Source organism: Bradysia coprophila, unplaced genomic scaffold (genome assembly GCF_014529535.1).
Source record: "Bradysia coprophila strain Holo2 unplaced genomic scaffold, BU_Bcop_v1 contig_232, whole genome shotgun sequence".
Classification (NCBI taxonomy): domain Eukaryota; kingdom Metazoa; phylum Arthropoda; class Insecta; order Diptera; family Sciaridae; genus Bradysia; species Bradysia coprophila.
In genome coordinates, this window is record NW_023503493.1 from 19,699,506 (window position 1) to 19,714,057 (window position 14,552).

General features: G+C 35.4%; 1 protein-coding gene across 1 annotated transcript; it reads right to left on the minus strand.

Moving 5' to 3' along the window:
• Positions 1–2,808: 2,808 nt before the first annotated feature.
• On the minus strand, positions 2,809–14,226 carry LOC119075630. The gene is made up of 9 exons (XM_037182109.1): positions 13,625–14,226; positions 13,067–13,224; positions 7,270–7,484; positions 7,071–7,138; positions 5,834–5,952; positions 5,639–5,764; positions 4,197–4,308; positions 3,162–3,836; positions 2,809–3,087 (listed from the first exon to the last, which is right to left on the minus strand). The coding sequence occupies exons 1-9, from the start codon at positions 13,758–13,760 to the stop codon at positions 2,954–2,956; spliced, it is 1,743 nt and encodes a 580-aa protein (XP_037038004.1). The 5' UTR covers positions 13,761–14,226; the 3' UTR covers positions 2,809–2,953.
• Between the last annotated feature and the right edge of the window lie 326 nt (positions 14,227–14,552).

The window sequence follows — 14,552 nt, forward strand, 5'->3', positions numbered from 1 at the left end:
TATTACAGTTCGTGAATAAGAACTATACAGTACAGTTCGTGAATAAATATTACCAGTATGTACCAGTTTTTTACCAAATTAGGAGGCCAAAAATCGTACTTTTCATTACACTGTATTCATACACTTCTAAAATAATGAAATTTACAATCGGACACTGTACGATTTTTGACCTTCTAATTTTGTAAACAATTGGTGCGATATTGCTAGAGAGCTGCCTTGGTTTTTATGTGTCGATGCAAAGATTAACCCAAACTCCCTCTCCGAGCTGATGCATAATGTTAGTCTTACCACACAGAGACATATAAAACATATTTTTTGGCTTCTAGGGACCAATAGATACCTAGGTATGTTTTCAAAACTCTCATTACAAAAATGGTTGCCAATAGTTATTTGGATCACAAGGGACGAAAGTAAAAAAAATCAACTGTGTGCGAGAGTTGCTGCCCGCGCCGAAGGCACACATAACTTTTTATCACGAGAGCTACGAAAATTGTAATTGAGGCACATAAACTCGAAGAAATGCGTTATAGTATGATGAATTAAACCAACATATGCTGATATTTGCGGGGATCCTCATGAGAGGTGAGTTTGTTTATATGAAATCGCTATGTCCTCCGGTTTGTATGAATAGACCAAACCTGGTTTATACTTTCATTGAATTTTTTAGCATCGCTGAGGATCGTCTAAATTCCTTTGACAATATTTCCAGATGTCCACGCATACTACCGCTATTCCAATTTCGTTAATAATAACTGAATTGAATTTCTTCCAAATTTCCACAAATATTTTTGGAATCGTTTCTGCAGCACCCGATAGCAGAACAATCACCTTAAGGCACTGTCAAGCACCAAAGCTGACTTTGACATCACTCAATTAGAAGGCCAAAAAACACCTGTTGACTATTATTTTTTTAATTTTTTGTATAGTAATTGTATGAAAAAGAATAGCCAACTTTGATCGGTTCAGTCCTCTATTTGGGCGACGTCAAAGTCAGCTGCGGTGCTAGACCGTGCTCTGGCTCGTATATGGATGGTAATGGGTAATTTGTCACACGGAGCAAAAAAATGACGTTTTTGAATTTTTTACAATCTCGCACACGCAAACTTTATACCAAAAGTAGTTGTTAGCTCTGTCGTCAACGTAATTTCAAAAAGAAAATTGTGTGCTAGTTCCCCTTTTTCGTAGTTGAAGAGTGTGCTGTTTTAGCACCGTGTGCTAGATTACCCCACGCCTTTGTTGGGGATAGATGGACTAGTAGATGACCTCCGTTTCCATACTATTACTATCAGGAAAGGAGAATAACAGAGTTTACATCGGCTCGATCACATTTAACATTGTACGTTCTCAGTTACTGTGCCGTGAGTTCTAAATAGAAAAATATTTTAGGGTCAGAGTAATAGTGTGGATGACGCTATAAAAGTTTTCAATTAAAAGAAGTTAAGTATTTTTCTGTATACGTGAGAGTGTATTGGTGAGATATGATATGAATCGGTCGGTAGGGGAAGTAAACGGTCGAGAAGGAAAGTAACGGTTGGGAAGGAATGCACCAACACACTCTCACTATTACAGAAAAATATCTTTCAAAATACCCCAATACACACTCGATGTATGTTTTCGCTTGGGCTTCGCCCACGCGTGCACACACATCTTGTGTGTATTGGGGTATAATGAAATATACTATTACATGCTACATGCGTCGAAAACCGTACTTTCCATGTTTCAAGCACTTCTTTCGAAGCCCTCAGCATGTAAAATCCATTACATAACTCGGGATAAAAATGAAAAGTCTCGTTTTAGTGTGTTTATTGACCTCGGCTTCGCCTCGGATCAACAAAATTCACATAAAAACTCTACTTTTCATCTTTTTATCCCTAGTCATGTAAAATACTATGAAATCTCTTGAAATACCTAGACCAATAATGAAGTAAAGCAATAGATAGTAAAACTGATGATGTCCTTGCCGTGTGATATTCACACTTTTCCTAAAGAATTGAGAGCAACATTTACCAGTCACCTTGTCGGTCCATTTACTTTTTACTCTGATAGGGTTTGTCTATAAAATCAAAGTTCTTGAAATAAGAAGAGTAACTATTTCAAGGACTCTGAATTTTTAAAGTTACAAGTAAGTGTCAAACATTTCGCTTTTCTTTCAATAAAAATTTATTTTGGCATTTAACTAAATTTTGGTTCGAGAACCATTAATTGTAACAATTGTTTTTAATGTTTAAATGACATCCACGACTGAAACGAAGAAAATTATATTCTCAAAAGGGAATGCTCATAAATGACAAGTTTAATGGTTAAATTTGCGGATTCGAATATTTGGACCGTAAAATTAGTGGACAACCAACTTTTATTGTCATTATAGCAAAATCCCTTTCATATACATCAATCTTTAAGGATCGTACTGCTGCAACTGATTGAACGATTTCAGCCTTACGACCTTTACTGTCTAATTGTTTGGTGTGTCTTTACAGATCTAAAATATATGTACCGAAAATACGAACAGTTATACAGGTAAATATTACATCCAACAAAATTAAGTTTTAGTAGCTAGGAGTGGTTTTGTAATTTTAATTTCGATTCTCAAAAAATCACTTCCACGCGACCGCACAATTAGCCTTCATAACCTTACACTCACCAAGGATCTTTCAGAACCTTGAGACTTATGTCCTACAGAAGGTCTATCGAGTCGAAATTTGTCAGCAATGCGCCTGAAAATTCATAATCGAAAGAAAACCTCCAGAACTCGAATCCTTCGAAAATTGACTTTCGATTCGGACATAATTGACCGAGGCGTCGTGTTAGTATTGAGGCGATTACTGTATGAGCGGAGCGGTCGATTTTATGGGATATTTAGTATTATAGAACGGTAGAACTGCATAACTGAAGTAAATAATGTCTCACATTTTAACAAAGCATCCAACTAAGAATCCATCCAACCACACAAAACTTATAAGTACATTCCGTTCACCAAAAAGTCAGCGTCGTGAGCATATTGACTTTTACCACCACGTCGGGTTCGTCTTCTAACCACAGTTGCTCGGCATCCGACGAGTACTGCCAAAGCTGCTGTGATGATAATTCCTACAAAAAGAAAATGGGTTTTCGTTGGTGAACGATGCTCAACAACATTCAGGATGTGAAATTCGGTAATATACCTAAAGTCAATGATAGAACTGCACCACCAGGTCGATCAGCTGCTCCGTCATGATCAATAAACTCCATATCCAAATCCGATTTGATCATTTTCAGTTGTTCATGCATTGGTTTGTCGTGCTGTTCGTCATGTTTTTTTGCCTTGTCTTTGTTGATTTTTGACCGATTTTCTTTATGCTTTCGAGGTTTTTTCTTCGGTGGCGGTTCAGTTACTTGAACAGTTCGTTCATCTTCTTCGTATTCGCTTTCCTCGTCACTATCTTGCACATTATCGGCTGAAACTTTTGACTTCGGTAATTTTACAGCGTTGTTATTAACTGGATGATTGTCCAATGGTGCATTTACAACCGGACGAACCGGCCAATTGGACCTTTGCTGTTGTTCCCTAATTTGAGATTCGAGAATATCTTGTTGCATCGGTTGCAATTGTTGTTGTTGCTGTTGTATCGGTTGCACAATCATCGGAACTTGCGGCTGCTGTTGTGGCCACGTTTGTGAAATACGTGTGTCAGCAGACCATTGGGGAATTCGATAAGTGTCTGGTAAATTTTGCATATATGGCTCGCTTTGTGGTACCGCATAGCCGTTGTTTGCTATATATTGCTGAGCAAGATTGTTGTTGTTGGTGTTAGGAATTTGAAGACCACCTTTATGGTTGAATATATGACTGTCTTGTTCTGGAATTCGAAATAAAAAAATTTATTAAATTTGATTTTTTCCTTGACATGTTCTGTTGACTTGTCACAATGTCCAAAGGTGTGCATCTCTTGCAATATCTATCACGCGAGATACAATCGCTAATTTTGTAATTTAATCTCTCCGGAAATTCAACGAAATTCCATCGAATGACTCAGACAATACTTATCGTGTGTGAGAAAAAGATTTATTCAAAATCATCTGAACATTATGAACTCTTTGTCAATCGTATAACTCGCACGACTGAACCAATAAGCTATGAGCGAAGGGCGAAATTTACTTCAACAATCGTGAGTTCCATAATATTCCTTTGATGGTAGAAACTCGTTACGAAAACTTACCAACGTCAAATGGCTGTTCCTGTTGAGGCCACTTAATGGGAGCGGTCATCGGATCTTCTCTGTTACGTCCCATAGCATATGGCCGTTGCACCGCCGGTACAGGATTTTGGTGCTAAAAAGAAGTGTACATACGTTTGAAACATGCATCTGATTGTTATTATTATTTATTCGCTCTGCATTACAACTATCAAACGACTTCAGAGTCTTGAACATGGGTTACAGCATAATAATTAAATTACACATGAATCAGTCGAGTATGAACCACACCTGACGATAATATGTTAACAATATACGAAACGTGTTCAACGGAATTCATTGTGAAATCTCGTTGGTGAGTTTAAATAAAATTGAAAATATTAATTATTGTAATACGTCTAATCGCCAGCATAATTAATTGCAGCGATGCAGTTAGAATTGATTGTTTCGTGTTTTTCCGTTTTGGATTGATAACTTTTCTTACGAAATTTATTTTTGTGTCGTGTGTAGTTGCTTGCATGGTTAATGCAGTCTTATTTCACAATTATTTTTCCATCTTTAAGTGGCTTTGCATAATTTAAAAAATTCGACGATAATTTTAGACCGAGTACCATTGCTAAAACAAATGATTTCTGCCTTGAGAATCTCGTCCTATTTTAATTTAATCTGGCGAAAATTAATACTCAGATCAAATGAAGTAATAGATGACACTCTTCTATATACCTTCTATTAGCTGATATAAAGTCGAGATGGAAATAAATGAAAATAAATCAAACTTCAAGTTGCGCCGGTTTGTAACAAGATGTAAATGCACTGGACAAACAACAATGCTTCGATTGCTATTACCGTATTATGGTTCTCACAACAATTTTTATTTTAATATGTAAATTTAAAAAAAAATGGAAATATTTAATCAAAACTGGAGGATAATAATTTTCTGGACGAATTTGCAGCCATAATGATAGCTGTGATAATTTAATCAGCCTTTTAGCAAACAAATAAATGATAATTACCACATTTCCTTCAGGTAACGGAATGAATAATCATCGTGGTGGAGTGGTAAACAGAAAATCATGATGCAGACTGATCGGTTTCGTGTGTAGCAAATCATGTGTTTACCAACATTGCTTACACAAGTTGTGCACTGCATTTTATATTATTATATTTAAGAAAATTAAAATGTGGTACACAATTTGATTTTTGCAACTATGAGAATTGTTGCTCAGTTTCCCATAATAATACAAAAAATAATTGCCGCATAATTTCTCTGTTGTCTTTTTGTTTTCATTACAAATATTAAGTAGAGTCTTGGGCAATATGCTTGAATAATAAATGCAATTTTTGCATCGGATCGAATTGAATAATGCAAAAGAAAAATTAAACTTAAATGCTCTAGCAAATGGAGGAATGTCTCTCTTTATTTATCGCAACCATTGAATGATGTAATTTAATTTACATTTATTTACCTTTTGAACATCAACAATATTTGTCCGCTGTTGAATGATGTTATTATTGTTATTGTTGTTATGCATCTGTGAACCAATGGGTACAACTGGTTGTGTTTTTACCGCTACAATTGAATTAGCCGGACACTAAAGAAAACAGAAAAATGTTTTTTTTTTGTTTTGTTTAACTCCAGACTCTAGACGAAATTAAAGTACCTCTGATCCTTCATCACTGCCATCCATACACTGTGGAATGCCATCACAGGCATTATAGATAGCAATACATTCACCCGAATGGCATTGGAATTGGAAACGACTACATTTTATTATTGGAGCTGCAAATGGGAATGCAATTACTTCATTAATATTTGGTGATTCAAATAGTATTTGGAACTATAACTCAATTCCGAACAAATGAATTTATTATGCTTCATAAGCAAGGTCAAGGTTACCCATGAAAAAAAATGAAATTATAGGAAAGTAGGTATTTGGAAAACCTCTTCGTTTTACATACTTTAAGGATCACATGAAACTTTCTGGAAAATGTCACTGTGTTTTACATTAAGGAAGTAGCAAGAATTGCTCAAAATAATGCAAGTGTAACATCTCGACTTCTCAGACTCATTGGGTCTGACGGTAAAAAGAACCACAAAGTATAACTCCATTTACAATTAGATTGATCGGAAAGAGCAGAGGGATTCTTTTGAAAATCCACCTATCAAAATCGGACCCATTTCGTCTAGTATGGATATATATACATGGTTTAAAAGGTCTTTGCCGTATGTATGTTACGACTAGCGTGTTAGGTTCACATTAAGCGTCATCAGTGTCAACCCAGACCTGTATAAAAGTTCACACAGATTTTGAAAATTTTTCTTGCACATTTTTGCAAACATATATCAATGAATCTAATCAAACTAGGCATGACCCGAAAGTACTTAAGCTCAGCTTTCGAACAAGCCCACTCTCAACCGGAACTATCATTTATAACGGCCAAAAAATTCGGATAAAAAACACTATCTTTCCAACTTCGGAGATCTTCCGCCAGCAACCAGGTGTGGCCTGTTTTGAGGTCTACTGGCAAAGACCTTTCAAACCATGTATATATCCATCGCAGACGAAATGGGTCCGATTTTGATAGGTGGATTTTCAAAAGAATCCCTCGCAGTCTTTTGACGAAATTTCTCTTTTACTTTTAACAAAGACCATTAATTCCACACTTTATTGAAATGTTAACTTTGAGTGAAATAGATGAAAAAATTTACTGCCATTAACAATGAGCTGCAAAAACTATCATCATTTATTTTTGTAGTTTCCCGTGTCGATTACCGATTAGGTTAGATCGCAGTATGGTAATTATACCAATTTTCTACACTCATGAGGATTTTATCAGATTATAAACGATAGGAATTCACAATTTTATTTTATTAACTTTTGTCTCTACATTTATTACCTTTAGTGGTTGATGTTATGTCGCCCATCCGAATACCCAATGGGGGAATAAGGGTTGTAACTGCATCGCTTAAATTATAAAAATATGAAGCGAAATTAATGTAATTAAGCAGAAAATATAATTAAATTAAACGGAAAACATCATAGCATCTACAGTTGTAGACAGTTGTAGATGCTATGAAAACATGCAATTTTCATACCTATGGGGTTTGTCTTTTAGATTAGACAATTCCATCTCATGCTGAGATAATGGAACGGGTACAATCTGAGCCGGATAGGTGTTAACGCTTTTGGCTACCTCGTCTCGCTTAGTTTCAGGTGTTAAAACGGCACTGGTATAATTTCCGTGATGCGTAAATTTGCATCGAAAGTTTTGCGATGGGCCACAATGGAACAGAAAACATGTTCCTTGGTTCTGAAATGGATTTATTGTTTTTGTTTTGTTAATTTCTACGATTAACTTGAAAGAACAACATGTTATTCGTGTTCAGACAGTTTGGTATACGCTTTGGTTATGTAAAAGAAAACAAAAATTCTTTTAATTATAAACATATAAAAGTAATTTATCTTTAAAATGCCTACGGCGACGCAGATATTTTTTTGTTCACCGCAGAAAAATACGCTCACATTGTACACTCATGTGTGATGTATTAATATCAAGTGATGTATCCTGTGTGTATGCGAGAAGAGATCATGGGAATAGCAACAACATAATAATAAGAACAAAACATTTCTTTCATATTCATAATAATCAACGAAAAAACAACATCCAGAATTGTTTGTTTATTTATTTACGTTTATGAAGATGGAGAGCTTCATAAAAAAATATAATTTTCGCTTGGCAACACTTTACGTTATAAACTCGAAGCGTATTCTAGGTATGAAACGTTTATATCACAGATTTAAAATCTCTCTCAGAACAATTAACGTTTTGTTTCGTAATTACGAACATTTGAATACATAAATCATTACCTAAACAAAACGACAATAAGAAGTTATAAACAGTTCCGTGAAGAGTACAAATATAACATGATGAATACAGTGAACTGAACAATGTAAGCATAGGTTTACTATGTAAAAGCCATCCGAGCTCTATCCGTACGTATAGTCCCATTCACGCATTGATTTTGTCTTTTATGTTCATGAACGTTTCGGTCCTCTATACATATGTCATGCACGTATGATCCATAAAAAATTCAAGTCGCGTTTAACGAAAAAAATAACGAAAACCAACAAATTATTTTGAATTTTTTTTTTTTTTTGGTAAAGCTACAATTGTTCGAACAACAGAAACACTTATACAATTATGAGACTTTAAATTTCGTCTTGATGGGAAGCATGATCATAAATTGTTTTTTTTGGAGGAAAAATGGTCCAGCGAAACAAGAGTGGACTAGTTTAGAACAATGAACTATTAGGCGGTCTGAGATACAGTTAAAATTTAATTTGAAATCTAAGTAAAATAAATCACAGCGAAAGCATGAACAAGAAAATATTTCTGAGGTAGAAGGACTTATTTTATGATATTGGCGGAGAATAATGTTTCGTCCTAATTTTCTTTAGTTACTAGCACTGTTTCCCGGCCTTCGGCCGGGTCGTACTGTTCCCAGGGTTATTTATCAAAATAAAGTTTCCTTACATGGTTATCAACCCTACATGTCGTATTAAAAAAATATCATTACAATTCTGGCTTCGCGTTCCGAAATTTAATTTAATTTCAACTCTAAGTTCTTGCATTTAGAGATTCAACTCTACGCTTCCAGTTTTCCAAACTTCGAATTTGAATTCTACATTTTTAATGTAATCATAATCTTAATCCTTAATTTCGTTTCTCTTTCAAAATCATAATTTTCATTAATTATCTCTCTCTTACTTTCTTTTTTGCTCTTTTTAATCACACAACCGAAAATTATCAACAATCGTTTCTTTAAGTAAATTCTAGACTAAACAAAGTTTCATCGATTAAAATGTACAAGGACGCCATGTTTGATTTTGCAGTTAGCTATAGCATTTGCCATAAAATGAAATAAAACTTTTTCCCTCACATCGGCTTTCCTTTTCACCTCTTATATCTGACAATTATCCGCACTTCATCCTTTAGTTTCCCGCCCTCGGCCGGGTCGTACTGCACTGTTTTCTCGCTTGGGATATGCACTGTTTCAACCGTATTTATTTTGATATAACTGAACTGGTATTTAAAATAGTACTAATACTTTAGGTAGCGTTAACATTCCGATTCATGTAATTAACAGTAATCGTTCTGTTATTCGTAATTTTACTGATACCAAAATCATCAATCAATGTCTACATGAAATTGTTCAAAAAATTGTACACTTTTTCTGAAAACTGATTTAGTTTACTTTTTCGTTTTTAAGTTATTTTTTCTTATGTAATAATTTGCAGAGATTGTTGGTCTTCTGCATAAGATGTTGCTTCAATAAAAGTTTTAAACAAAGATTTTATAAGACACGACGTGTATCTATGAAGGTATCTTTGACATGATTTAAATCCTTCAATCGGGCGCTACAAATAATTTTTGATATTTTTTTAGTAATTTATTTCGTTCGTAAATGCACGTAAGTTTTGATTGTGTCCTTTGAGCCCCTGTGTTTGATCAATCGAGAAGTGTATTTGCCCTACTTTGATGATTACCATTACCATTTTTGCTTTGTCTTTCCCGAATCGCTAAAGTAACGCCTAATTTTTCATTTTAATTTTAACTGTGCCAAATATCGTGTTTATTTTCTAACTATCTTCCTGTGAATTGTCGTTAATGTGTTGTCACCCATATTAAATGTAAATATTGTTATCTTAAGCATAATCGTAAGGAAATTTGTATAAGGATTCATTTCCTTCTTGTTCCTGGATTAATAAATGAATTGAATTGAATTGAATTATTACATAAGGGGCCTTTAGAGTCTGCGCACTATTTGAATGACCCCTTAAAATGCTTAGATATTTTTGAGGGATTTTTTTGAAAGTGGACCAGGCTCCGTCAAATTAAATTACTGCGGTTTTAGACTATTGCGACCAAGGGCTATCTGGACATGTAAACAAAGAGTCGCTAAAAAATAGCTCCGACGGAGCCTGGTCCACTTTCAAAAAAATGCCTCTTTATTACTTATAGTAATATCTGACGTTGGACAAACATTTAGCAATAATTTCAGATTTTGTTTTGACGCGTGCGAGAATTACGTATGCTGCTTTTCGAACTTTACGTACCGAGGCGAAGCATATTTATAAAACTCATCGTAAGTTATTGTTTGATTTTTGACTTCGACTAATCCTCGGGTCAAGAAATTTCTCACGAAAAGACGACTTCCTTCATCTTACTTCTCCTCACTCTTTCAGACAAAATTTCAGAAAATTCTGTAATAAATTAATACTCAAGGGTAAGAGATGCACACAATGATTCACATCTTATAAATTTGATTTTTAAGGTTTGTTTTATTCAGTTACTTTGAATTGAATTTTAATGTATGATAGAGTTTTAGTAATTTATCCCTGTATGATGCACATTTTGGAGAAAAGAAATTTATGTTCTGAAAACTTTTTGAAAAACGCACTCTGAGGTCCTGCCAGCTAATTTATTTGAGGTCAATTTTGACAAACCGAATGAGGTCGAGATACTGTTTTCGAAAAATGGCATTGGAGAGCGTTCAAAATCGTCCTCGGCGGCGTAACAAGGTGTGCCGTCGGAGACCGTTTTTAAAAAACGGCTTCGAATGGCTGACCGGTTGAATTCTCTGATTTTGGAAAACGGTCTCGGAGGGCTGATCGGTGATACATCGTAGGTCGATTTAAAAAAAACGGCCTTAAAAGGCTGACCGGCTGATCCGTCGGACGTCTATTTTGCAAAACGGCCTCGTAGGGATGTCCGGCTGATCCGTCGGACGTCTATTTTGCAAAACGGCCTCGTAGGGCTCTCCGGCTGGTCCGTCGCAGGTCGATTTTAAAAAACGGCCTCGGAAGGCTGACCGGCTGATCCGTCGGACGTCTATTTTGAAAAACGACCTCGCAGGGCTGACCGGCTGATCCGTCGGAGGTCGATTTTGAAAAACGACCTCGGAGTGCTGACCGGCCGACCCATCAGAGGTCGATTTCAAAAAATGGCCTTGTAGGACTGACCGGCTGACTTCTCGGAGGCTGGGTGCCCCCAGGTGCTCCGAGGTGCTCCGTGGTGCTCCGAGGTGCTTCGAGGTGCTCCGAGGTGCTCCGAGGTGCTCCGAGGTGCGCCAAGGGGCGTCGTGGTGCGCCGATGTTCAGATTTATATGTATAGATGTATAGATAACTTAGCCTAGTGATTTTACGTCTGCTGAAACGATGTACCTCTAATCATTTTTTCGAGTTGCCTTTTGCAACCCTGAGCATGTCGACTCAAGTTAAAATTTGGTTCATGGAAAATGGAATGAGCCTAAAATATCATCGGCTATCGACAACACAGCACCAAGCACAGAAAATAATAGAATAGGCAGTGACTATTTTTGGAAAAAAGTTTTTCCAATTTTTCCAAAATTTTCCTTATTTTCCCAAAAAATGTTTTGATAAAAATATGGGAAAAGTTTAGAAAAATTGGGGAAATGTTTTCCCAAAAATAGTCCCTGGTAAAAACTATTCTATTAGACATAGGCAATCGCAATAATAATAATCTGCTACTGCTACTGGATTAGGATGTGGTCTAATACAGCAAATTGTAAAGATTTTCTATCAACTTGTTGAAAATAAAATACTGCGATCGAGAGAAGTAATGGAAGTGCCGCCTTTTCCATATGGGCAACATGGGCAAATGCCCGTGGCGCTAAAATAAGTTTGGCGCCCGATTCGAGAAAAGCGAAAAAAAAAATGTTTCACACTAGCTGATACGCTGATCTCTACGCATAGATTCATATAGTGATATGACAGCCTGGCGTACTTTAGGTGAGTTATATTTTGGGAAATGTAGATGCCAGGTGTTGTTTTTGCTGGGTGATTTTGAGACAAAAAACTCGAAAACAGAAATCTTCTGTAGGATGAAGCAGGAAAGAAAAGGTGCTAGGAACTTCACATCATTTTGGAAAAAATATTGATCTCCCTACGAGCTACACACGGTTTTCAAAGTCTTATCGCTAGGCAGATATTGATCTAATTAAAAAACTAATTGCATTACCGGATTCCTGAGATAACGCCCTACAACCTGGCAACCTACAACCTACAACCTGGCCAAGGTATATTTGGGCATTGGTCAACAGGATTCATCGTACTGTAAAAACGATTTTTGACAGGCCGAAAACGAACTTTGGAACTGACCTATGCTATAACCGTTTAATAAAGAATCTAACACTCATTACTTTGTGAATCACAGTGAAGATAGGAAAAGGAGTAGGAAAAGATAGTTCAATTCAATTAAGTTTGTGCCGTATTCATCTAGTCGCGAAAAAAAAAACAATTTCTTTCCATTTTTTTGTAAAAAAAAGTGATAATTGAAGAAATAATGATACTTTGGCGCATTTTTCGAAGAGTCGTGCCCGAAAGGCAAAAAGCGGCACTGAGTAATGGCATAGAGTATTATATTGTTGGTGGAATTGACTATTGGAATCTGCGAAAGAGTAACAACTAGTACTAACTGGACATATATAATGGTGGCGATGGTCATCGAATCGCTTTTCAATTAATCCTGGAAGAAATATAAAAAGTGACATTTTCAACAATTACAATCCAGTCGACGTTATTCATTCCACATGCGATTTACACGTTATAATAGATACACACGTAAATGTCGTAACGTTGGTAATGCAGGTGAAATGATTAGCTTCGATTGGATTGTAACTGTTACTTCTTATAATTCCGGAACTGTAATTATTGCTTCTTCCAAATTTTTTCATCTCGATAACACCAATTTCGTCAACAATATTTGACTCAATATGCAATAGTTTTTGTTTATGTACTCTTTAAAATAAAATCCTCAAAACAAAACTCTCATTTTCAATGTTACTAATGCTGAAACTTCAAGTTTTTACCTTCTCTTCAAAAACGAAAACGTCACACTCATCTGTTTCGCAACAAAGTCTCAGGCACTCCTCCTGCGATCCTAAATCAGCATGGTCCAGAAATCGTGCACCCATTGCCCGCGACTCTTCAGTTCGAATAATCATGTCGTGTTGCACATCAAATCGACCTGTACATTAAACGAACATTTTGTTGTTAGTGCGTTTTTACAACTAAAAAGTAAAACGAGTATCTATATATTTATAAGACCAGGAAGTTAATTTCAGATTCATATCTGTTCAAAATATTTATATGGAAATATTTTTTGTTCAATCCGATTGTATATAACGAAATCTATCACTTCAGACTTCAAGCTACAAACGGAATTCAAAATGGTATTCATAAAACTTATATTTTTATGCAAAAATTGTTTTAAAAAATGATTTTCTAATTCAAATTAAAACTTACTCATACACATCGTTAAGGTATGTAATTCAATTAAAATATGAATTTAAAAAAAATATGGTAAAGAACTTCGCATACAACACTTGCAATAATAATTAATAAATAGAAGAGAAAAAAAGGTTCACCTATGCATGATTCTAGATCCATTCGTTTCGCTACATTGTGCGTGTCCGGACTATAACCATAAATTAATTTATTTACAAATATGGAAAACACAATTAAAGCACCGAATGTGGAAACATTCACTAGACTAAAAGACATTTTCAATCGTTTGTAATTTCTGTTTTTAGAATATTTTTTTTTCTGTGGTCACCCTTTCAACTCACACTAAACGCAGACAACTGTTTTTGAAGGCAAGTTTTAATCGAATTTCCAAGAATAAAAAAAAACACTAAATGCTTCGCACACATTCAATCTATCGCAATTACATCAATTTTCTTGCATAGAATTTGAAAAATAAATTAAAATTGACACACAATTTCACAATGAAACTAATTTTATTGCACGGCATTTCCGTCTACTGTTCGATTTTTAGTTCAATTAGTCAATTATTCGGTGGATGAATATGCGTTTTGCCTACCGATTACGTTTTTTCTCTCGTTAATTGGCAATATGTCAATGTTACTCTATAAAAAATAAATATTTTTCGTTTGCAGCTGATTGTGGAAAACCGATCGATTTACCATCGGGATGATTACGACGTACGGTAGACTTTGTCTCTTTGTGGATAGGAAATTACATTGTGTGTTCAATTGAAAAATTTTCCGCATTGCACATGCGTGCGTTGTGTCATTTATGCAGACTTTTCCATTTAAGGAAAATGATAATGAGAGTAACGAAATGATTAGGAAATTTATTTTGATAAATGTGAGGAAGAAGCAAGTTTACTAACTGTAAATGGAAATGCATAGATGTGCACTGTGCAGTGATACGTTTTCCACTTTATCAACGTACGTGAAGCACTTGCTCGTGACCATAAAATATTACCTATGGTTTCATAAGAAGTATTGTGGCACAAATTTAACCGATTGATCTCAGTTAAATTGCACAATT

Coding starts and splice junctions, on each gene's coding strand:
- LOC119075630 (XM_037182109.1), bottom strand. CDS start 13,760: ATGTCTTTTAGTCTAGTGAATGTTTCCACATTCGGTGCTTTAATTGTG. Junction 13,225..13,624: donor GGATCTAGAATCATGCATAG/GTGAACCTTTTT, acceptor TTTAATGTACAG/GTCGATTTGATGTGCAACAC. Junction 5,953..7,070: donor CATAACATCAACCACTAAAG/GTAATAAATGTA, acceptor TCCCATTTGCAG/CTCCAATAATAAAATGTAGT.